At 53.2% G+C, this 22,077-nt stretch overlaps 4 protein-coding genes across 10 annotated transcripts; 3 read left to right on the plus strand and 1 right to left on the minus strand.

Annotated features, from left to right (window-relative positions):
• The first annotated feature begins 567 nt into the window (after positions 1-567).
• Positions 568-9,354, plus strand: DCAF11 (DDB1 and CUL4 associated factor 11). Of its 6 annotated transcripts, none has more exons than XR_008556158.1 (15): positions 568-708; positions 1,351-1,557; positions 2,439-2,566; positions 3,134-3,261; positions 3,535-3,599; positions 3,910-4,010; positions 4,198-4,344; positions 4,553-4,607; positions 4,961-5,029; positions 5,358-5,415; positions 5,513-5,698; positions 6,577-6,730; positions 7,388-7,540; positions 8,315-8,405; positions 8,503-8,582. XR_008556158.1 is itself a non-coding variant. In XM_008158472.3 (15 exons), the coding sequence occupies exons 2-15, from the start codon at positions 1,403-1,405 to the stop codon at positions 8,635-8,637; spliced, it is 1,641 nt and encodes a 546-aa protein (XP_008156694.1). In that variant the 5' UTR covers positions 569-708; positions 1,351-1,402; the 3' UTR covers positions 8,638-9,354. The 6 variants fall into 6 exon arrangements, 5 of the variants coding, with proteins under 5 accessions (XP_008156694.1, XP_027991030.1, XP_027991031.1 ...); XM_008158472.3 differs by having other exon boundaries at positions 569-708; positions 8,299-8,405; positions 8,503-9,354; XM_028135229.2 differs by having other exon boundaries at positions 572-661; positions 8,299-8,405; positions 8,503-9,354.
• A 1,571-nt stretch (positions 9,355-10,925) lies between these two features.
• FITM1 (fat storage inducing transmembrane protein 1) lies at positions 10,926-12,792 on the plus strand. Its single transcript, XM_008158471.3, has 2 exons — positions 10,926-11,788; positions 12,154-12,792. Exons 1-2 carry the CDS (start codon positions 11,523-11,525, stop codon positions 12,764-12,766), a joined length of 879 nt encoding a protein of 292 aa, XP_008156693.1. The 5' UTR covers positions 10,926-11,522; the 3' UTR covers positions 12,767-12,792.
• Positions 12,793-16,732: 3,940 nt separating this feature from the next.
• On the plus strand, positions 16,733-19,511 carry PSME1 (proteasome activator subunit 1). Of its 2 annotated transcripts, XM_008158469.3 has the most exons (11): positions 16,738-16,917; positions 17,507-17,539; positions 17,699-17,761; positions 17,851-17,961; positions 18,050-18,092; positions 18,213-18,310; positions 18,569-18,637; positions 18,723-18,790; positions 18,894-18,948; positions 19,024-19,110; positions 19,290-19,511. In XM_008158469.3, exons 1-11 carry the CDS (start codon positions 16,879-16,881, stop codon positions 19,368-19,370), a joined length of 747 nt encoding a protein of 248 aa, XP_008156691.1. In that variant the 5' UTR covers positions 16,738-16,878; the 3' UTR covers positions 19,371-19,511. The 2 variants fall into 2 exon arrangements, with proteins under 2 accessions (XP_008156690.1, XP_008156691.1); XM_008158468.3 differs by lacking the exon at positions 19,290-19,511 and having other exon boundaries at positions 16,733-16,917; positions 19,024-19,209.
• EMC9 (ER membrane protein complex subunit 9) lies at positions 19,512-21,765 on the minus strand. Its single transcript, XM_008158467.3, has 5 exons — positions 21,332-21,765; positions 21,128-21,204; positions 20,153-20,222; positions 19,968-20,062; positions 19,512-19,751 (listed from the first exon to the last, which is right to left on the minus strand). The coding sequence occupies exons 1-5, from the start codon at positions 21,527-21,529 to the stop codon at positions 19,571-19,573; spliced, it is 621 nt and encodes a 206-aa protein (XP_008156689.1). The 5' UTR covers positions 21,530-21,765; the 3' UTR covers positions 19,512-19,570.
• Between the last annotated feature and the right edge of the window lie 312 nt (positions 21,766-22,077).

A 22,077-nucleotide genomic window follows, 5' to 3' on the forward strand; every position in this document is an offset into this window, starting at 1 on the left:
GTTCTCAGAGCGGCTAAGGGGAGGTCTAGAAAGGGCGCTCCCCACGAGAACAAGGCTCCGGAAGCTAACCCCAGAAAGGAGGTATGGAGGCCTGGGTCTCCCACCAGAGATCTAAACACACCCTATAGGGCCCACACCCCTTAGTAGGGCCGACTGAAGCTTCAACCAACGACAAGAGGAAGGCGGGAGCCGGGTGGGGGGAGGGGGTGGGGGAGGGGGAAGAGAGAGGAGGCCCTCAGAGATCATCTGAAAAGTGCGAAGCCACATGAATTTTAGGGACCGACATCAAGTTGTACTCCTTGCTAAGACACCTCTGGGTAGCGAACCACCAACGCCTTTTGTAAGCTCCACCCCTCACCTATGAATTGTGGTTCCGTTGTCTCTGATACGGGAAACAACCGGTGCCCCACTTACTCCTCCCAACCGGTAGCGAACGTCCTTCCTCCGTCGCGCGCAGTCTCCGCCCCCTCACTCCCCACGCACTTTCTCCCAGCCGCCTGTCAATCACCGTGCTCAGCTGTCCAGTTAGCGGGCCAAGGAGGCGGGGCCGTCAGGGGCGTCGCGTGACGTCAACAGTCCGCGGACCGGGAAGCCGGGAGATGAGTGACGAAGGGGGCGCGTGACGGAGGAGCCGTTGGCCAACGCTGTGGCGGCAGTCGGGGTAAACAAGACCTCGCGCCCTGCGGCTCCTGCGACCGCTCCAGGCTGGTGGGTGGTCTCGCGCGAGGCGGTAACCGCCGGCTCCAGTGGGAGGGGCTTCCCAGCCTCTTCCCTGCCTCCTCTCCTCGGCGTACACACCACCACCCCCACCACCACCACCCCCCGCCCCGCACACACGTGGGCGTGAGACTGGGGAGGGGGGGGTGTTAGGCTGAATTCTAACGTCATTGGTTGTCACTGCTGCCCACTTTCACAAGGAAGCACTCTGATTGGTCGGTAAGGGGGGCGTCGGGGGTCTCTGAGTCCATAGGCTTCTGATTGGCTAGATGAGATAAGCTAATGAGGCGCGTTCTTCCGCAAGGGGTTGTGATTGGTCTGCCAGAGAGGTTACCTGGGAATCCACCCCCTCCTGGGACTTTGATAGGTGAGTTTGAGGTAGAAAACTGAGAAATTCCTCTTCACAAGGATTCTCATTGGTGAGCCAGGGTAGTGCCCTAGGCTTCTCTCTTCTTTTTTTGGCTTCACAAGATCGGGGAAGCTTTGTGTTCCTGAAGCGTGGGGAGTTGTCACAGGCTAAAGAAAAAGGGATCTCCTGGGTCCCTAAGAACTGTCGCCCTCCTAGAGATAGCTACCCCTCTCTCAGGAGACCCTAGCATTTCTAGAGCAGGCTTTGCTTTCACCAAACCTAAGGAGGTGACAGGAGGAGTCCCTGCACCGGACTTAAGGATGCTGTGACCAGAAGATGGGATCACGGAACAGCAGCAGCGCAGGATCTGGGTCTGGAGACTCCTCCGAGGGCTTGCCCCGAAGAGGGGCTGGTCTGCGTCGGAGTGAGGAAGAGGAAGAGGAGGATGAAGATGTGGATCTGGCCCAGGTACTGGCCTATCTCCTTCGCAGGTAACTTGCCCTCTGGTGTGTCCCCACCAGGCGCCATCACAGTACCCTTGATCCCAACTCCAGACAGAGGATAGGGAATGGGGTTAGCCCAGTACAGCTGTTCTGTTTGAGCAGAACAGCCTTTTCTGCTGGACACTGAGCACTGAGCTTCATACCCAGTAAGAGTGGTTCTTGCCTAGGGAGGGTCACCAAAAGACCACTCTTCTGTTTTCGGGAATTGTTCAAGGGAGCCTCTCTAGCTATGACTACACTAATGTAATCTATTTTCCAAGTAAATTTTAAAAATAAAATAAAAGGCCCTGGTGGAAAAGGAGTGATGTGAGGGGTTGAAGAGTTGGGGAGGTGGGTGTTGAACTTTAGTGAAGTTAATTGCATGTGATATGAGACCATGTGGATTTTCTTGGAAAACAAGTTTAAATTAGCCTAATATAACCCTGCTTTTGAAGAAAGAATGCTTTGAGGGAAGTGGCCACCAGGAATTGACTGGAAAGGGAGTGAAACTGACTTTGTTTCTTAGCTGTGGCTTCTTGAGGAGAAGACAAGTTTGGGGGTCCCTTCAGAATACTGTGTTCTATACTGGACTACGTGGGCAGAGGCTCAGAAGGAAATGCTCTCAGAATTTTTAACTCTCTGGGAAGTTAACTTAGTAGGTCTGTCAATCCCCATGTAATGCTGGGGTTCTTTACTCCTGCTGAAAGCGTGAGAATTATAGGAGACTGAAAATAACAGCCAAGATCTAGTCAACCTCAGATCTCAAAATGGGGACAGTACAAGGGTTTGAGTACCAGGTAGTCTAAGCACTGGATAGCCCTTGACTGAATTTGGTTGGTTTGGGAAAGGAATCCTTTCCCTTTATCATGGGGGGTGGGATATCTCCACAGGGGCCAAGTGAGGTTGGTGCAGGGAGGAGGTGCAGCAAATTTACAACTCATCCAGGCCCTCTCGGACTCCGAGGAAGAGCATGACAGTGCCTGGGACGGGCGTCTTGGAGACAGATACAACCCACCTGGTAAGAGGAAAGGCAGACTGAGACCCTAACATCAGCAGACTTCCATGAGAAAATCTTTTTCCTTCTTCCTTTCTTTCTTTTTTTTAGAAGTAAGTATCTCCTTATCAGTAGTTACTTTATTTATTTTCATTTTATTTATTTACTTACTTACTTACTTACTTTGGTTAATCCTCCTCTGAGGATATATTTCCATTGATTTTTAGAAAGAGTGGAAAGGAGAGGGAGAGATGTGAGAGAGACACATTGGTTGCCTCCTGCACACACTCCCGACCAGGGTCAGGGAACCTACAACCGAGGTACGTGCCCTTGACTTGAATTGAACCCAGGACCCTTCAGTCCACGGGCCGATGCTCTATCCACTGAGCCAAATCGGCCAGGGCAGAAAATCTTTTTTCTTTTGACAAAGAATAATAGGTTAAGTCAAAAGAAGATGAGATAATTCAGGGAATGAGGGAGTCCTTTAAGACTCAGTATATGCAGCCACATTGAATGGGCTTGAGTACAGTTCTGCTAACTGTCCTCTGAGGCTGAAAGACCTAGGATGAAATTTCTCCCTGGTCTTCACAGTGGACGCAACCCCTGACACCCGGGAGCTGGAATGCAATGAGATCAAGACGCAAGTGGAATTGGCCACAGGGCGGCTGGGGCTTAGGCGGGCAGCCCGGGAGCACAGTTTCCCTCAAATGCTGTACCAGGTAGGCCTCTCCACCCACCGCCAGCCTAGCAGCAGGCCTATCAAGGTAGCCAGAAGCGCTGCCATCCCCAGAGAAGAGGGAAGTAAACTGTCCAAAGAAGCCTCAAGTGCTGGAGCTGGAGAGTTCTTAGCCAGCCTGCTCCAGAGTTTGGTGGGACATCCTGTATGTGGTGTCCTTTTCTGAAACAAGAGCAACAACTTTGGAGGAGGGGGCCTGGTGCGGCCGAAGTGGCCCTGTGTTTCTGCTAGCAATATTCCCAATCCCTTCCTTTAGAGAGAACGGGGCCTCTGCCACCGGGGAAGCTTCTCCCTTGGAGAACAGTCTCGAGTGATGTCTCAGTGAGTATGGGGCTTGGTGGAGACACTCTAAGGGCCAGATAGGTCTTATCTCCTAAATTTTGAAGGTATAAGTGTTAAAGGATCCTCAGGGATATTAAGGTTAGGTTAAGTGGGGTTAATGCTTTGACAGTAAACAAAGTGGAAAAGTATGGAAATGAGAGAATGATAGAATAAATGAAAGGGGATTTTACCCACGGCCAAACGGGAAGAATGCCCTTGTATTCACGTCCAGCTCTGTTAGGATTCTGCTAACCGGGATGCTTCTCATCCCGAGCCCCCCTTAACCCTCACTTTCCCTCTGCTTCCCCAGCTTCTTGCCCAATGATCTGGGCTTCACTGACACCTACTCTCAGAAGGCTTTCTGTGGCATCTACAGCAAAGATGGTCAAATCTTCATGTCTGCTTGCCAAGGTACCAGACCCTGCTCCCATGAGCTGTCCTAGAACAAGGAATGCTCCCTACGGCTGAGGCTAGAAAGGCCCAGACCCTGACTTAGGGATGCTTAGTGAGAGCACATTTCTCAGATATACTGATAGAGGTCTGATAGGAGGATTTGAGGAGGTTGTTCCCTAATTCTGCCTGGTCTCCACTTGCACAGACCAGACAATCAGACTGTATGACTGCCGGTATGGCCGCTTTCATAAATTCAAGAGCATCAAGGCCCGGGATGTAGGCTGGAGTGTCCTGGATGTGGCCTTCACCCCTGATGGGAACCATTTCCTATACTCCAGCTGGTCTGATTACAGTGAGTATGCCCCAGACTTCTGTTGTCTCTCCAGCCTGGGACCTGAGATCTCCAAATGCCCACCTCCTCTGTGCCAGGACTCTGCACCTTCTCCTGGAAAGATCACTTCCAGGGTCTGACATCCTGGCCCTTTGTTCCATCTCCTCTCTAGTTTCACTTCTACCTGTCTTCCCCCAGCCCTGAAAGATTCTTGTTTCTCTTCTCTTAGTTCATATCTGCAACATCTACGGGGAGGGAGACACACACACTGCCCTGGACCTAAGGTACTGGCTTCCCTTCCTGGTCAGACTCATCAGAAACTTCTCAAGGAAGGCTCTCCAGGAGCAAATCTCTTGAACTGGAACTCCTGCTTAGAGGGAAAAGTACACTGGTTGCGAGTTTCTCTGTGTGGATTCCTGGGAGGGACCCACCCATCCTGTCAGCAGAGGACCAGGGTAAAATAGATAGTTGCAGGATTACTTCGGGGTTCTCCCTGAGGTGATCCACATTCTGGCTTGTGTTGGCAGGACTTCTTTTCCCCTGAGAAGTGTGCCTTACAACCCTCATCAGATTCTATGTGGATTAACAAAGGCTGAAGGGAAGTGCACTTAATCAGCTCCTCCTTTGCTCTTTTCAGGCCAGATGAACGTCGCTTTGCTGTCTTCTCCATTGCTGTCTCCTCAGATGGACGAGAAGTGCTAGGAGGGTGAGTATGGGGGATGTTGCCGTCAGTTAATGAGACAGAGTCCTCCCTGAGACCAGCTGTGCTATTACAGAGACTATACTGGATACCCCTACTCAGGCATCTGTGGAGAACTACCAGCCCTTCTCCAAGGTCAAGGTTTACGACTCGCTTTACCTCTTGCTCACCATTCACCCAGAATGAGATGGGAGGTCTCAAACCTCCTTGCACACACAGCTAGCACTCCTTCTACCTCCTATATAAGAAGAGACAAGGGTTTTCCCTTTAGCAGGATTCACAACAGGGACTCTTGGTCCTGTCTCCAGGACCCTCTTTATCCCCTCCTTTTCAGGGCCAATGACGGCTGCCTGTATGTCTTTGATCGAGAACAGAACCGCCGCACCCTTCAGGTACTGCTTCTGAGACTTAGCGTCTCTGCTTCCTGGTCCTTGACTATTAGAAGACGCAGAAAGAAGTCCTAGATTTCCTATTTTCTTTCTCCCCTAGATTGAGTCCCATGAGGATGATGTGAATGCAGTGGCCTTTGCTGACATAAGCTCCCAAATCCTGTTCTCCGGGGGTGACGATGCTATCTGCAAAGTGTGGGATCGACGCACCATGCGGGAGGATGACCCCAAGCCCGTGGGTGCACTGGCCGGACATCAAGATGGCATCACTTTCATTGACAGCAAGGTAGGCAGGGAGGCAGCACTGCGAAGCCAGGCCCCGCCCTCTCGCAGGGACCACATCTCTCCCTGCTAAGCCCTCAGCTGCCTTCTGAGCTTCCTGGAGAGGCGAGATGCGGGAGGGCGGCTCGCGGTGGGGGTGCGATGTGCTGGGTAGCCGGAAGGGGGCGCCCTCCCAAACTGGGCTCCTACTAAGGTTCCAGTTGTCCAGGAGAGGATGTCAAAGTAGACTGGTGTGGAAACTCGCCCACGGTCCTTATTAACCAAGTTTGCAAGAGCTGGACTTTAGGGAAGGGGCTTAAGCCAGGAAACATGAGATCCATTGGTACTCAACACTGATGGGTACCAATGGAGCAGGCAGGGCTTTCTGTATAAGAAAAGTAGAAGACAGTTAGTCGAGGATAGAATAGGAGACCCAGCCAGTGCCTCAGTCAGAGAAGCTGAAGCCTAACCAGGGGATGGGATCTGAGGGAGAAAACTGATGTGAGCCCTCACTGGTTGCTCAGTGGTTAGAGCATCTGCCTGTGGACTGAAGGGCCTCGGGTGCAATTCTAGTCAAGGGCACGTACCTGGGTTGCAGGCTCTATCCCCAGCCCCAGGCAGGACCCATGCAGGAGGCAACCAATTGATGTGTCTCTCTCACATCGATGTTTCTCTCTCTCTGTCTCTCCCTCTCCCTCCTACTCTCTCTAAAAATCAATGGAAAAAATATCCTTGGGTGAGGATTAACAACAATAAAAAAGATGTGAGCCCACTTGGATGAGGAAAGAGGCAAGCAAAATCAGAGGACTGGCGTTTTTACTCCTCAACTGGAGAGGGGAGCTGGACTGACAGCACCAACATTTGCAAGATCTGACACTTCATCATCTATTTTGGGGTTCACAGGGTGATGCCCGGTATCTCATCTCCAACTCCAAAGACCAGACCATCAAGCTCTGGGATATCCGGCGCTTTTCCAGCCGGGAAGGCATGGAAGCCTCACGCCAGGCTGCCACACAGCAAAACTGGGACTACCGCTGGCAGCAGGTGCCCAAAAAAGGTGAGAGGGCCCACTGGTGCCGCTCAGTGGTTGAACGTTGACCCATGAACCAGGAGGTCAAGGTTCAGTTTCAGTCAGGGCACATTGCCCGGGTTGTGGGCTTGATCCCCAGTAGGGGGCGTACAGGAAGCAGCTGATTGATGATTCTCTCTCATTATTGATGTTTCTCTCTCTCTCTCCCTGTCCCTTTCTCTCTCTGAAATCAGTGAAAACATTTTTAAAAATTTTTAATAAATAAAATACTACTTTTTAAAAAAAGGTGAGAGTGGAAGGTAGAGCCTGAGATATGGAGAGTGAAGGTTTCAGGAATAGTAGTTAAAATATTTAACCCCTGGAGAGGCCTGTCATGGGCACAGTGAATATGCTCTGGCCTGGAGCATTAACTCTTTGTTTGCTGAACCATGGGGAGAGCCAGGGGTTCCCAGGGTTGGAGGATGGGGATCACTCAGAACTAACCAATCTGAAAGTATTTCAGTATCTGAACAATCAGCAGGAAGCCCAGCTGACGGTTGGTGAATACCAGTTGACTGTTAGGTGGGGAAAGAGCCACCAGTTGGGGGTTGGAAAAATGATTGTGAGCATGGATCTTTGCTAAGGATTGGTGATTTGGGAGAATCCAGACTCCTAACCTAGGGCTCTCCCTGCACCCCTACCCAGCCTGGCGAAAGCTGAAGCTCCCAGGGGACAGCTCCTTGATGACCTACCGGGGCCATGGGGTGCTGCATACCCTCATCCGATGCCGATTCTCCCCCACCCATAGCACCGGCCAGCAGTTCATCTATAGTGGCTGCTCCACTGGCAAAGTGGTTGGTAAGGATTGTGTCAGAACAGGGAGTCTTGGGAAGGGCAGTGATGTTTCTTAGGTTATAACTACAAGTGGGAGTGAATTTAGCTTGGAGCCAGGGAGGCTTAAACAGAAACAGAAAACATTCTATTCATCAGGATTTTAAATTAAGACAAGGAACACAGAATTCTCGTCAGTAAATATAACAGATTACCAAAAATATACACGGTTGTTTTGTAGCCAGTCAAGAAGAGAGATTGCAGATGAAAGGTAGGAGGGAACAGAGGTAAAAAGGAATGACACAAAGACATTCAGCCCCTAGAGCAGGAGAAATGCACAAACACAGCTACAGCTATAAGGAGCCTGAAACCGTGCACTCAGGTGGAGACCCACCAGAATGAGAGAAAGGTGCGCCCCGTCCAGACAAGGAACAACAGGTTCTCATACCTGTGGAGACATTTATTATTAGATCTGGTGCCTTCCAGATCTTGTGGGCTTTTTAGAAAATGGCTGCTGAAAGCTTTAAAGCCACATTGCATTTTAAGTGTAGACCTTGTGAAATGTAGCTGAGGGCCAGAGATATCTAAGCTCTGCTAGACCATACCCTCTATCTGAGGTAGGGAAAAGGGGAAAGAAATTGAGAAACAGCCCCATCCTCTGCTGGGGGTTTTGTTACTCTGTGCAAGTGGGAAGTTGCTGGGAGGTAGGAAGTGGTGTTGCTCGGAGAGAGATGGGGGGCCAGAAGGTCCTGTGGCAGCCGCTCCACTCTGGCCTTTGTGAACAGTGTATGACCTCCTCAGTGGGCACATCGTGAAGAAGCTGACCAACCACAAGGCCTGTGTGCGTGACGTCAGTTGGCACCCCTTTGAGGAGAAGATTGTCAGCAGTTCGGTGAGGTTGCAAGAGTTAGGGGGGGCTTTGCATGTCTGGGACTTGGACCTGGGAGTGAGCAGCACCCCCTGACTTCTTGCCACCTTCTGCCCTGCAGTGGGACGGGAACCTGCGTTTGTGGCAGTACCGCCAGGCTGAGTACTTCCAGGATGACATGCCAGAGTCTGAGGAACACCCCAGTGCTCCTGCCTCAGTGCCCCACCCCTCTTCGGCCTTTTCCTCGCCCCAGTAGATCTGACCTCCAGCCCTTCGTGGCTGAGCCTCTTGATAAGCTCTCTTCCCTTCCTCCCTTCTGATGGATCTTTGGGGAGTCATTGGCATTGGATGGGGAGAAACAGAAGCCCAGACTTTCGGGGCCCCTAACTGAGCCCTGGAAAATCCTCCCCGTGGGTCTCCTCACAATCTCACCCCTCATTCAGCTTGGGTCTCTATCTTTGGCTAAGGTCTGGCAGGACTGCCTTTATTTTGGGTGTGGCCTTTGTCAGCAAGAGAACTGTCCTGAGTGTTTTTAATCATGTTTGGATGTTAGGTGTTAGCTCCTAGAGTAGATGCCTGGGGCCAGGTCTGACCTGAGCAGTCAGGCAGGCCCATTGCCTGGCCTTCACCTTAAGGATTAGTCTGGCCAATCAGAGGGCCAGGCATCCTGGCCTTTCTCCCAGAGGTCCTGATGGCTAGAGCTGCAGCCCTTTGGGGGAGGGTGGGATGGGTAAGGCATGTCCTCAGCACCCTCCTAGGGTGGGAATTATGTCGTTTCTTTCCTGTGTCCGGGTCTTTGGGGTATGCCGGGTTGTGGTATGAGAGGCTCCATGTGGCCTCCTCACACAGGGCAGGCCCTCCCTCCCAGAATGGTCCATCTTGCAGAGGCCAGCAGCTTCAAGGAGGGATGTTGAATAGGACTCCGTCCTCTCACTGGCTTTGGCTCCCTCAATAAACTCTCTGTGGGAACCTGGCTCGGTGTCTCTGTCTCTCTTTTTTCTGTCTGAGGCCTTTTATACTCTCACATCAAGAAAATAGCTTCAACGAAGCCTTCAGGTTTGTTTCTCTATGGGAAAAAACATCTCTTTGATGCCCAAGATGTAAGGAAATACCAAAATAATTTAATTGAGCCTTTCAGTAGGCAGCCCCTCACCAACTTAGAAACTCCCCAGCAAGTAGAAATCAAGAGAGCAGGAAATAAGCACATCTTAGGTCAGCATACTTGCAAGAAAAAATCGCCCAGAGTCAGAGAACCTGGTGGTCACTGATGCCAGCCCCCATCTGGGCACTTCACCCCCACAGCCCCCCTTGCACAGTTGAGGAAGTGGAGGCGTGCAGCATGCCCCAGAGCAGCCGATGGTGCAGCCACTGGGAACTGGGGTTCGCATCCAATTCTGATCCATCTTTCCCCACATTTCAAGGCAGTTTTTAAGATTATGTCCTTTATAACTATTTACAATTACAACGAAAACTTCTTTGTCAACTTTATTTTTTTAATATATTGTTATTGATTTCTGAGAGGAAGAGAGAGAAACATTGATGTTTGGCTGCTTCCTGCATGCTCCCCCATTGGGGATTGAGCCCACAACCTGGGCATGTGCCCTGACTGGGAATTGAACTGTGACCTCCTTGTTTATGGGGGACACTCAACCATTGAGCCACACTGGCTGGGCTGATTAATCCATCTTGATCAGTTTGCAGGTGAGGGTGCTGAGGACCAAGGAGGGTTAGTTGTTTTCCCAAAGTCATACAGTTGGGGCCAGAACCCAGGTGTCCTTGCTTGCTCGCTCATTCCTTTCACTACTTTGCTGGTCTCTACTGTGCTTTGAAGTCCCACCACCAGTTTTGAGGAATGAGGAAGGAAGACAAAAAGGGGTCGCAAAACAGTTACTGAGTAACAATGATTTTGTTTAGGTAGTTGCTCCCTGCTCTATGGCTCCAGCCTCAGTGGTCAGGTTGGGAAGCCAAGTCTTTTTTTTATTTTTTAATTCTCATCCAAGGATATGTTTTTATTGATTTTTAAAGAGAGAGGGAGGAAGGGAGGGAGAGAGAGAGAAACATTGATGTGAGAGAGAAACATTGACCAGTTGCCTCCCATACTGGTCAAACCTGCAACCTAAGTATGTGCCCTGACTAGGAATCGAACCCACAACCTTTTTGGTGTGTGGGACAACACTCCAACCAACAGCCACCCGGCCAGGGCGGGAGGCCAAATCTTATGTGTGGCTGAGACCCAGAGTAATTGGTTAGAGGACACAACCTAAGGTTTTGATGGCTGGGGATTTTCCTTCTAGGTCTCCTCCCCTCCTTCCCCATCACCTGGGAGTAAACCTAATCTTTGGGTCTTTGAGAGTCCAATCTGGGCCATCACCATCTCATACAGTATGCCTCTTTCAGGTCACTTGAATTTCATCTGTCGGCCATCATAATAAACATACCAAAGAAGGGTCCCCTTTAGATCTAATGTCTTGTGCATTCACACAGCAGCCCTGGGACCAAACTAGCCCCTCAGAGCCCCTCAGACCCTGGGGTCATAGTCTCCTAAAGTGGCCTGATTGGACACAGTGCATAGCCACCTGGCTGCATGCTCAGTGGCGGGCTCCTGTGCTCAGACCTGAGGGGAGGGGCTGGACCACACTGATGATGAGGGAGACACAGATTTTTTAATAAATCCCAAGGTTTGGTTAGTTTTATCTTTCTGACCCCTAATTTCCCTGTGGATCAAACACATAGTAAAGTTGGGATGAAGTGGGGATGACCTGCTGATCAAACAGTAATAGGCAGATCCAAGCAGACTGTGGTCAAAGAACCCTAAACAGCAGGCCTGGCCCTAAGGCATGAACTAGAACATAGAGCTGGGGACAGACCGAGAGGACCAAGGGGACACGGCCTTAATAGAAAGGACACAGGCTGCAATCCAGACACACCCGAGGCTGGGACCCTGCTGACGTGGCAGCCCTCTGCCCTGGCCCCTTACTGCCCCCCGCCCCTCTCCCCCGCCTGCCAGCTGCCAACAGGGCTCAGGGCTCTGCTCTGTGTCTGCCACACCTGTCACTGCCTGTCCTTGCCCAGGGGGGGGGCCCCATCAGCCCCTCCTCAGCTGCCCAGCAGAGCAAGCAGTTAGTGGGGAGGGGAGGGAACATGGAGCGGGGGCCGGTGGTGGGGGCAGGGCTGGGGGCCAGGGCCCGAATCCGGGCATTGCTGGGCTGCCTGGTCAGGGTGCTGCTCTGGGTGGCCTCTGCCGTGCTGTATTTTGGAAGTGAACAGGCTGCCCGCCTCCTGGGCAGCCCCTGCTTACGGCGCCTGTACCATGCCTGGTTGGCAGCAGTGGTCATCTTTGGGCCCCTTCTTCAGTTCCATGTCAACCCTCGGACTATCTTCGCCAGCCACGGAAACTTCTTCAACATGTGAGTCCACTCGAGGCTAGGGGCGCCGGCTCCCTGCACTCTGGGATCCTAGCTCCCTCCAGGCTTCTGTCCTCCTGCCAGGCCAAACACTAAAAATAGGCTAGGAGGTTGAAGAGAAAGTCAGAGAAGGGGGAGGGGGACAGCACTGTGGGGGTACAGGGCAAGTCGGGAGCAGGACTGAAGAGGAAATATGGACCCTCGGAGGCTGAATGGGCCTGTAAGTGGGTGGGGTGGGAGGTATAAGACACGGGAAATAGACGGCCAGAGATGAAATGCAGGACTGGGGACAGCCGTGGAGAGCACAGACCGGAGTGGGGAGATGGGGCAGAGGGGTTTCAGTAATCTCCCCTCTTGTCTGCCCACAGAAAGTTTGTGAATTCCGCGTGGGGCTGGACATGCACCTTCCTGGGGGGCTTCGTGCTGCTGGTGGTGTTCCTGGCTACGCGGCGTGTGGCAGTGACTGCCCGGCACCTGAGCCGGCTGGTGGTGGGGGCAGCCGTGTGGCGGGGGGCTGGCCGGGCCTTCCTGCTCATCGAGGACCTGACCGGCTCCTGCTTCGAGCCTCTGCCCCAGGGCCTGCTGCTCCATGAGCTGCCTGACCGCCGCAGCTGCCTGGCAGCCGGCCACCAGTGGCGGGGCTACACGGTCTCCTCCCACACCTTCCTGCTCACCTTCTGCTGCCTGCTCATGGCTGAGGAAGCGGCAGTGTTTGCCAAGTACCTGGCCCACGGGCTGCCCGCCGGTGCGCCCCTGCGCCTTGTCTTCCTGCTCAACGTGCTGTTACTGGGCCTCTGGAACTTCTTGCTGCTCTGTACTGTCATCTATTTCCACCAGTATACTCACAAGGTGGTGGGCGCTGCCGTGGGCACCTTTGCCTGGTACCTCACCTACGGCAGCTGGTATCATCAGCCCTGGTCTCCAGGGAGCCCTGGTCATGGGCTCTTCCCTCGCCCCCACTCCAGCCGCAAGCGTAACTGAAAGAAATAAAGGCACGTCCGGCCTGGCTCTGGCCCCTCTCCTCATTTGGTTGGGGGGACCTGGAAAGGGTGGGAAGGGCAAAAAGAGAGGCTGGAAAATAAATAAATATTTGAAATAAATAAAAGAGAGGCTGGTGGTCACTGAGGTTCCTCAGCCATTCCTTGCTGTTATCAACTTTGAATGTCCTCCCTTATGCTCGATGGCCATTTCTCCTGCTGTCCTTTTATTCTCCTAGTCCTTGCAGACTTTGAGCTATTTGAGGCTCTGATGTCAGGGAGTGGCACTGCTAGGCAGGTAACGGTTCCCTTGGGTATGGGCAGCATTCCTGCTGAGCAGGTGCTCCATCTCCAGCCTGGCTGATTTATTTTTCCTGCCTCTCCCACTGAATCCTACCCCTGCTTTCCGCAGGGGCCTGCCTGTCCAGAGACCCTTTCTACCCTGTCTTCCTCATAGGGGTCAATGTGTGCTCATTTATTTAACGGATGTTTATTGAACCAAGCATAGTTCCATGCCAGGTGAATAAGAAAGACTAGTGTTGTAGTGTAACCCCCATCTTACAAAGGACGCCCCAAAAAGTCAAATTATAGAGTCATTTATTAAAAGCCAGCGGCATACGAGGGGCTAAAGCTCCAAATCTCGAAGCCCCAAACAGCTTGCCACATCTGGCTTATATTGGCAGAATATCACAAAGGTATTGATTACATCTTTGAGTCTGGAATAAGGAACTTGTTTCGTGAGCAAATTCATTATCTAAAGTATCTATGAATCACTGAATCAACAGAAACACATTATCTGGGACCACCGGGGCAATTTAGAATAATTGTGCTGTCCAGATTCTGGGACCACTGAGTCAACAGGAATGCACTATCTGTAGCTACTGAGGCAATTTAGGATAATTTGTGCTCTTCTGATTCCAGGACCACTGAGTCAACCGCAACTCAGTTTTCTGTAGGTACTGAGACAATTTAGGATAATTGAACTGTCCTGTGTCCCAGAAGAATGTGCTTCGATGACCAGTGAGATCACAATCAATGGGATATTCAAACCATCATCAGTGGAGTATTGGGATAGCATACATAAGTTCAGAAAATCAAAATAATGTTCTATTGTTTTAACAAACAAATAAGTACAGAACCCAAACAGCAGTTTCTACCTGAGATGATTGCTGCCATATTCACTAGGTTTTTGCTGCTTGGGGGCTAATGGGTTGGTTACTGGGGAAGGCAGATGATAAGCTCACAAATAACAATAGCTAACACTTGTATTGTGCTTACTCTGTGCCAGGCACCATTCTAAGTGTCTGTAAGTTCTTCATATAAATTAACACATTTAGCCCTGGTGGTGTTCCTGGCTACACGGCATGTGTGTCCATTGTACAGTTGGGAAAACTGAAGCACAGAGTAAGTAACTTGTTCACAGCTAGTAAACATGAGAATCAGGATTATAAACCCAGGCACTATGGGTCTATTATCTGTCTCTAAACCAGGTATAAGCAAATTACAGCCCTCCTGTGGCCACTTTTTGTATTGTCTGATTGCTAAGAAAGGTTCTTAACATTTTTTTAATGGTTGAAAAAAAATTAAAAGAGTATTTCATGATATGTGAAAATTATGTGAAATTCAAATTCCAGTGTCCATAAATAAAGTTTTATTGGAACCTAGCCACACTAATTCATTTAAGTATAGCTACTTGCCTGCTACAATGGCAGAGTTGAGTACTGTAGTTGCTATAGACACTATATGGCCCAAAAAGCCTAAAATATTTACTATCTGGCCTTTTACAGAAAATGTTTGTTTGCCAAATCCTCGTCTAAACCACACAAGCCTCAAAAAATAAACTGACTGATATCCTATCTAATAATAGACAAATATGCAAATTGACCATACCTCCTACACACCCACAAGCCACGCCCACCATCCAATCAGAGCGAGTATGCAAATTAACCCAAACCAAGATGGCTACAGCCACAGAGAGCAAGGTTTCCTAGGTAACAGAGGAAGCCAAGCTTTCCGCCTGCCCTTGCCAGGCCTAAGCCTCCACTCAAGCTACAAAGTTTCAATTATAGAAGGTAAACAAATTCAAACAAATGGCGGCAGGATGGAGCTTGAGAGAGCAGGCCAGGGTTGCCACCGGCAACAGGGGAAGCAAAGCTTTCTGCACACCCTGGCCGGGCCCACCCGCTTAAGGCAACAAAGTTTCAGTTATAACCCCAACAGAAATGGCTGCCGGCCTGGGAGGGAGCCCCAGGCTTGGCTCTGCTCCAGGCTACAAAGTTTCAGTTGTAGAAGGAAAATAAATTCCAGATACCAGGGCCTCCGCTTGGGTTGCCAGGGGGTGTGGCCGGCCTGCAAACCACCACAGGCCCCTCGCTCAGGCCACCCCACACCCCAAGGGAACCCCCACCTGATCCGGGAGGCCCTTCAGGGCAAACCAGCTGGCCCCCACCCCTGTACCAGGCCTCTATCCTATCTAATAAAAGAGTAATATGCAGATTGATCATCACTGCAACACACAATATAGCTGCCCCCATGTGGTCAAAGATCCTGCCCCCATGTGGACACAAGATGGCCACCACAGATGGCCAGCAGGAGAGGGCAGTTGGGAGGCACCCGTCCTGCAAGGGAGGGCAGTTGAAAAGAACCAGGTCTGCAAGGGAGGGCAGTTAAGAGGGACCAGGCCTGCAAGGGAGGGCAGTTGAGAGGGACCAGGCCTGCAAGGGAGGGCAGTTGAGAGGGACCAGGCCTGCAAGGGAGGGCAGTTGGAGGTGATCAACCCTGCAGGAGAGGGCAGTTAGGAGTGACCAGGCCGGCAGAGGAGGGCAGTTGGGGAAAAACAAGCTGGCAGGGGAGTGGTTAGGGGGTGATCAGGCTGGCAGGCAGAAGCGGTTAGGGGCAATCAGGAAGGCAGGCAGGCAAGCAGTTGGGAGCCAGCAGTCCTGGATTGTGAGAGGGATGTCCGACTGCCCGTTTAGGCCCGATCACACTGGGATCGGGCCTAAATGGGCAGTCGGACATCCCTCGAGGGGGTCCCAGATTGGAGAGGGCACAGGCTGGGCTGAGGGACAATCCCCCTCCGTGCACGAATTTTGTGCACCGGGCCTCTAGTCAGAGATAAGTGCTATGATGGTACTTAAGCAGGATGCTTTGTAAGAGACTTGGCACCCTTGCTGGTTTGGCTCAGTGGATAGAGTGTGGCCCTGCAGATTGAAGGATTTGGGGTTCAGTGCCAGTCAAGGGCACATACCCGGGTTGCAGGCGATGGGTGATTCTCTCTCATCATTGATGTTCCCCTCTCTCCCTTCCTCTCTGAAATCAGTAAAAATAATAATAATATATATATGTGTGTATATTTTAAAAATCCAAAGAGTTCTAAGCAAGAAAGAGCCAGATCCTGCTGCTGTGTGGAGAGCGGGTTATAGAGGAATGGAGTCCACAACAAGGGTCAGGAGAGAGCTGACTGGAGTCTGGTTTGGGGTCTGAATGTCACTGCATTGGCCAGAGGATGCTGGGGGGAATCAGGGACCCAGGCTGGCAGGGCTGGAGGGAAAAAGCCAGGCTTGTTCCACAGCTGAGGAAAGATGGTAGAGCACCAGGTAAGGCTTATCCCTGTCCCAGGGCCAGCAGATGAAAAAGAGAGCCAGTGGGAAGTCAGGAGGCGGGGGGCGGGGGAGGAGGGAGTCCAAAGGCGGGCACTGGCCGGGTACAGGCAGCACACGGCTCGTGAAGCCGAGAGGCGAGAATCCGAGCGCAGAGCGCACAGGCGTGGAAAGCAGACAGGGGAGGGAGGAGGAGGAGGAGGGAGGAGGAGGGAGGAGGCGGGGCGTCGAGAGCAGGGAGGCGGGGCGGGGGGCGGGCGGAGGAGGTCAGTGGAAACGCTCCCCTCGGGCTCTAGGGGGAGCCCGCCCGAGCCGCCTGGCTGCACACGCCTCACCCCCCCCCCGCCCCCCCCATCCCCACCCGGCCCCTCTCTCGGGCCTGTCCCCGCCTCCTCCAGCGCCTCCACTCCCCGCTACTCAGGAAGGCCGGCCGGCTGCGCGCGCTGCTTTCGCTTTCCCTTCCCCGAGCCCAGTCCTCGCTCCTCGTGCGGCGCTAGGACCCCCGCCCGCCCCGGCCATGGCCACGCTCAGGGTCCAGCCTGAAGCCCAAGCCAAGGTGAGCGCTACGGGTTCGAGGAAGGACCCACCAGGGAGGCGTGGCGCCGAAAGGCTGAGGGCGTAGGTGACCCGGCCCCCCACTCCCCCGACACTTGGGGTCAGTCTTCGAGCCCTAGTGAGCCTCCAAGCCCGGAGCACCTGAGCCCCGAGGAGCCCCGCGGGGTTCGGCCGCCGGGAGAGGGGAGGCGGGGTGCAGCGGGGTGAGGTGAAGCGGAGAGCTAGCGTGGAGGGGAAGTCCGCTGGCCCGGCGCCGGGCCCACACACAGGCGTGGTGCGGGGCCTGTCTGGCCACCACCTTGCCTTTTCCACGGGGAGGGCCCGGGGCCCACCCCACAGGGCACTCCGCCCCTGCCCCGGCGCAGAAGGCTCTTACCCCTCTCCTTACACAGCCCAGGACACCCGAGGGACCTGTTCTCACTTGAACCACTCGCCCTTCGCCGCCCGGAAGGTTCTCATCCCCAAAATCCAGCCCCAAGGGCATCCACTCCACCCTTCCCCAGGCCAGGCCCTACACAACCCTAAGGGAACAGTACTCAGATGAACTGGCCATAAAGCCAGGTGTCTGAAAGGCTGCCCGTGTCCCACAGGTAGATGTGTTCCGTGAAGACCTGTGTACCAAGGTAAGACCTGCCCCATCAGCACCCCATCCCTACTCAGTTCCCACTGCCTAGTCCTTCCTTGCTGAGCAGCGTCAGCCCTGCTTTGCTGCCTAGGAAGGAGGACATTTGATTCTGACACCCCCCTCCCCACAACTTCTCCCTCCTCCACCGCATTCACAGGCAGAGAACCTGCTTGGGAGCTATTTCCCCAAGAAGATTTCTGAGTTGGATGCATTTTTAAAGGTACTGAGGCTGAGCAGGGAGCTAAAGAGTAGGGGCTAAGGGGCCACAAGGATGCCCTTGCCTCCAGCCTTCCTCCTACCCTGTGCCAGGAGCCAGATCTCAATGAAGCCAACCTGAGCAATCTGAAGGCCCCGTTGGACATTCCTGTGCCTGACCCAGTGAAGGAGAAAGAGAAGGAGGAGCGGAAGAAACAGCAGGAGGCAAGCCAGGAAGAGCTGGGAGGAGGGACCCAACAATGGGGAAAATTAGCCTTACACCCGACTCCCAAGTGCCATTCTTTCCCTGCAGAAGGAAGACAAGGATGACAAGAAGAAAGAAGATGAAGACAAAGGTACCACTATGGTGGGAAGGATCTTGAGTCTTCTCTCCCAGGAGCTCCTCCTACAGGATTCCTCTTCCCCACCCCTCACTCAGTCCCAGCCGTGTGACTGACCTATTGCCCACTCTCTAGGTCCTCCCTGTGGCCCAGTGAGCTGCAACGAGAAGATCGTGATCCTCCTGCAGCGCCTAAAGCCTGAGATCAAGGATGTCATTGAGCAGCTTAACCTGGTGAGCCCTCCTCCTTCACTTCCACCTCCAGGTTTTAGGCCAAACCCTTTGTCTTCCTTGGCCCCTGCCATTGAGGGCATGGCACCTGCCAGGCCTTAGCAGGAGAGGGCATAGCCACAAAGTCAGAAGCTTAGGCCCTGGAGCTCAGGATGGTCTTGGCATACCTCCACCCAAAGTGGGCAGGAAGCAAGGAAGGACAGGAACTCGGGAATTGGGTTGAGGGGTTGATGTGGCTTTGATGCTATTCCCTCCTCCCAGGTCACCACCTGGTTGCAGCTGCAGATCCCTCGGATTGAGGATGGAAACAATTTTGGAGTGGCTGTCCAGGTTAGAGCGCTGCCTCATTCCTCTGCCCTCCTTACCTCTCTAGTCCACGCTGTCTTCCACTTTCCCCCTTGAATTCTGTCCCCAGGAGAAGGTGTTTGAGCTGATGACCGCCCTTCACACCAAGCTGGAAGGATTCCACACTCAAATCGCCAAGTGAGTGTCTGCCCAGTTGCACCCGTTACACATTCTGCCTTTGGCTTGGATAGAGGCCTCGTCTCTCTCCTTCTCCCACTCCATACCCTTCTGTTTCCCACAGGTATTTCTCTGAACGGGGTGATGCCGTGACCAAAGCAGCCAAGCAGCCCCACGTGGTAGGTGAGACCCAGGTTGGGGAGTATGAAGGGAAGGACACATGTGAAGTCAGCCCTGACCCAGGTCTCCCACAGGGTGATTATAGGCAGCTGGTGCATGAGCTGGATGAAGCAGAGTACCGGGACATCCGGCTGATGGTCATGGAGATCCGAAACGCTTATGTGAGGAGGAGAGGGTGGGGCAGGGGTGGGCAGAGGCAGCTTTCCCAGGCCACCCATCCCCTGACTCTGCAAACTGGGGGGTGAAGGGTGACAAAGCTCCGTGTCTCTACCAGGTTAGAAATGAGGCACAGAGCCACTGGGAACTTATGGCTGATTCCCACTCCTCCTTGGTCCTATAGGCTGTGTTATATGATATCATCCTGAAGAACTTTGAGAAGCTCAAGAAGCCCAGGGGAGAGACAAAGGGAATGATCTATTGAGAGCTTCCTCTTACACTGTAGTGGGTCCAGCAGAGACCTTCCTGTCGTTGACAGGGAACTTCAGACTTTGTGCCACCTTCTGCCATTGGAGGTTTCTCCCTCACTTGCCTCTTAGGCACAATAAATATAGTCATAATGGTATCCACTAGCTCAAGTCTCTTTATTGGATCCTGGCGCGCACACCCCCCTCTGGCCATGGCTCAGGCATTTCCATCGGTGGGACCAACCCACTGCGTGATTTTGGTGTTGAGCTGCTGGTTGGTCCAGTCCTGCCGGATGTCATCAAGGTGGCAGTCAAAGTCCACAAGGTGCTGCTGGGCCCGGCTCTCCAGTAGTGCCCCCACCATCTGTCGTGACTCTTCCCAGTCCCTCCACATCACTCTGAAATAATAACCCTCATGGAGGTCAAACTCAGCAGGCAGTGGGGCCAGACATAACAGAGATTAAGTCCAGAGCGGTGGTCGCCAACCTTTCGGACCTCACGGACCACCAGTTGGCAACCACTGGTCTAGAGAATGACCCTTGGGACGACAGGACCAAGGACAGAGGCCCCGGCACTGGATTTCCAAGGAGAGGTAGAGGGAGTGGGGCACTCACAAGTTCTTGTCCTTGGGGACCCAGCAGAGACCTTGGTTCTCCAGAACGATGACTGGGGGCACATGAGGCTGAGACACCAGTTTCTGATTATCCAACTGTGTAGATAAGGAAGGGCAGGTGAGAGCTTCAAGGATCCGCCTTCCCCTACTTTCTTTCCAACCCCCTTCTCCAAACCCAAGCCTCACCATAATAAGTACTGCATCAGGGAAGAATTCTGCAATCCGCCCAGCGATTTTCAAGGCTAGGGGCCCAGGGCTGTGTAGAGGGAAGATCAGAGGAGTGAGGAGCCGACTGGAGAGACCCCGTCCATCTGAGCTGTGCTTCCCAGATTTCGGACATGGATGCAGTGATTGCCTTTCCCTGTAGTTAACCTGGGGGGTTCAGGTCTGCTTGATGCTTCCCGCAGGGCTGCGTGATGCTTGCGTGCTGTGGGAAACAGGTGCTCAGGCACTGCTGGTGAGAGTGGAAATCAAAGGTGGTCTGGGGGGGGGGGGGGTAAGTTGGCATAACCATCCAGATGTAAACTGTAAGCTATACATATGCTGACCCAGATATTCCACTTATAAAGAAATTACTGTAATAATAGTAGGGCACTATAATAAAAAAATTGGAACAACCTCAATATTCAGTATAGGCATTAAATAAATTAGGGTACATCCTTATTCATAGCCTTAGCTTAGGTAGATCCTGGTGTAGAGATGGAAAGATGTCAGATATTCACTAAATGAGAGAAAAGTACATTACAAAACCACGTATACTTTGATCCAGATATACAATTAATATATAAGTAGATAATTTTTTTCTACTTCTAGAAAAGAAATGTTGTGGTTTTTATTTAAGTTGCTTGCTGGGCTTCCGGTGTTCTTTTAGCAGTTGGGGGAGGGGCGCCTCGGTTAAAACAAGCGTCAGCCTTTTCTTACACACAGTTTTATCCTGCCCACCGCCGCCGCAGCTCCTGCAGAGTCTTTACATTTCTATTTCCTCCCTCCGGTACCCAACCTCATGCCTGGTGTACAGTCCCTGCTCCTAAGCGTTTGATTAAGGAAAGATGGAAGGAATGACCAAGAGGAATTCTCTTGACACCACCCGCACCCGCACCCGCACCCCCACCCCATAACCCTTAGCCTTCCGCCTCTGGCGCCTCTGGCTACCCGACTCACCTTTGGTCCCCGAGAGCTGCATTGGCATGGTAGTACCCAGCCAGTACCAGACCGGCCTGCGCGCCCCACACATCTACCTGCCATGGGAAAGGGGCCATCAGCAGCCGCCCTGTGGGTGTTCGCTGCTGCTGGAGGCCGGGGATGGGCTTGGGCAAGGGGTGTTCGGGGGTTTCACGGTGGTTGGTGGGCGTCCAGCAGCCGCACCTGGTTGAGGGCGACCTCCAGCATGACGGACAGGGCCAGGTGGCTGTGGAACAGCGGCACACAGTCGGTGAGGCACAGGCATTCCCCCGACTGCGGCGCCGGCGCCAACAATAACCCGTTGACGGCGGCGTGCGGGTACCGGGCGGCGTGCAGGCACATCTTCACGTAGGCCCGGGCCGAGATCTCCACCTCCCCCATGGCAAACCCGGCCCCAGCTCGCGTCTGCGAAGCTTCCTCCAGCGCCCCGACACTCTCCCTGGTCCTTCCTGAGCCCCCCCGCTTAGGTTCGGTGGTAACCCTGATTTGGCTCGAAGGTGCCTTGGCTCTGGAGCCCGGCTCCAACCGAGCCGGGAACGTAGGCGGCCCGATGGCACGCCGCAGTGCCGAGCCCGCGTCCGCCCGCCCCCAGGGGGCGGCCGCAGACCCGGAGCCGCCCGCTCCAAGCCAGACCAGCTCCTAGACTGCCTACATGGTGCTCTTTGATAGGCTTAGAGGTCTCGTTTTGTCCAATCACCGGCCTCATCCAAAACTTGCCCCACCTTTGTCTCCGGCGGAGTGGAAAGAACCCACCGCCGTGGAGAGAAGGGCCCGCACGCTGACTGGCTAGGCTACCCAACTTCCACTCGTGATTGCAGGACGGCTCCTTCGGTCGCCTGTGCCGCCGGCCAAGGGGCCCGCAGAGGCAGCCCGCGTTAGGTGTCCCGCAGCAGCAGATCTTTGAACTTGGGCATGTAGCCAATTACCTT

The sequence above is a fragment of the Eptesicus fuscus genome, chromosome 5, assembly GCF_027574615.1.
Source record: "Eptesicus fuscus isolate TK198812 chromosome 5, DD_ASM_mEF_20220401, whole genome shotgun sequence".
Classification (NCBI taxonomy): domain Eukaryota; kingdom Metazoa; phylum Chordata; class Mammalia; order Chiroptera; family Vespertilionidae; genus Eptesicus; species Eptesicus fuscus.

What these genes read in the sequence shown, in the direction of transcription:
- DCAF11 (XM_008158472.3), top strand. Translation starts at nt 1,403, where the DNA reads ATGGGATCACGGAACAGCAGCAGCGCAGGATCTGGGTCTGGAGACTCC. An exon ending in CTTCATGTCTGCTTGCCAAG is followed by an intron (nt 4,011 to 4,197) that starts GTACCAGACCCT and finishes CCACTTGCACAG; the next exon opens with ACCAGACAATCAGACTGTAT. An exon ending in CACACTGCCCTGGACCTAAG is followed by an intron (nt 4,608 to 4,960) that starts GTACTGGCTTCC and finishes TGCTCTTTTCAG; the next exon opens with GCCAGATGAACGTCGCTTTG.
- FITM1 (XM_008158471.3), top strand. Translation starts at nt 11,523, where the DNA reads ATGGAGCGGGGGCCGGTGGTGGGGGCAGGGCTGGGGGCCAGGGCCCGA. An exon ending in CACGGAAACTTCTTCAACAT is followed by an intron (nt 11,789 to 12,153) that starts GTGAGTCCACTC and finishes GTCTGCCCACAG; the next exon opens with AAAGTTTGTGAATTCCGCGT.
- PSME1 (XM_008158468.3), top strand. Translation starts at nt 16,879, where the DNA reads ATGGCCACGCTCAGGGTCCAGCCTGAAGCCCAAGCCAAG. An exon ending in AGCGGAAGAAACAGCAGGAG is followed by an intron (nt 17,962 to 18,049) that starts GCAAGCCAGGAA and finishes CTTTCCCTGCAG; the next exon opens with AAGGAAGACAAGGATGACAA. An exon ending in TTCCACACTCAAATCGCCAA is followed by an intron (nt 18,791 to 18,893) that starts GTGAGTGTCTGC and finishes TGTTTCCCACAG; the next exon opens with GTATTTCTCTGAACGGGGTG.
- EMC9 (XM_008158467.3), bottom strand. Translation starts at nt 21,529, where the DNA reads ATGGGGGAGGTGGAGATCTCGGCCCGGGCCTACGTGAAGATGTGCCTG. An exon ending in CTGATGCAGTACTTATTATG is followed by an intron (nt 20,063 to 20,152) that starts GTGAGGCTTGGG and finishes TTATCTACACAG; the next exon opens with TTGGATAATCAGAAACTGGT. An exon ending in GTCCCCAAGGACAAGAACTT is followed by an intron (nt 19,752 to 19,967) that starts GTGAGTGCCCCA and finishes TTATTATTTCAG; the next exon opens with AGTGATGTGGAGGGACTGGG.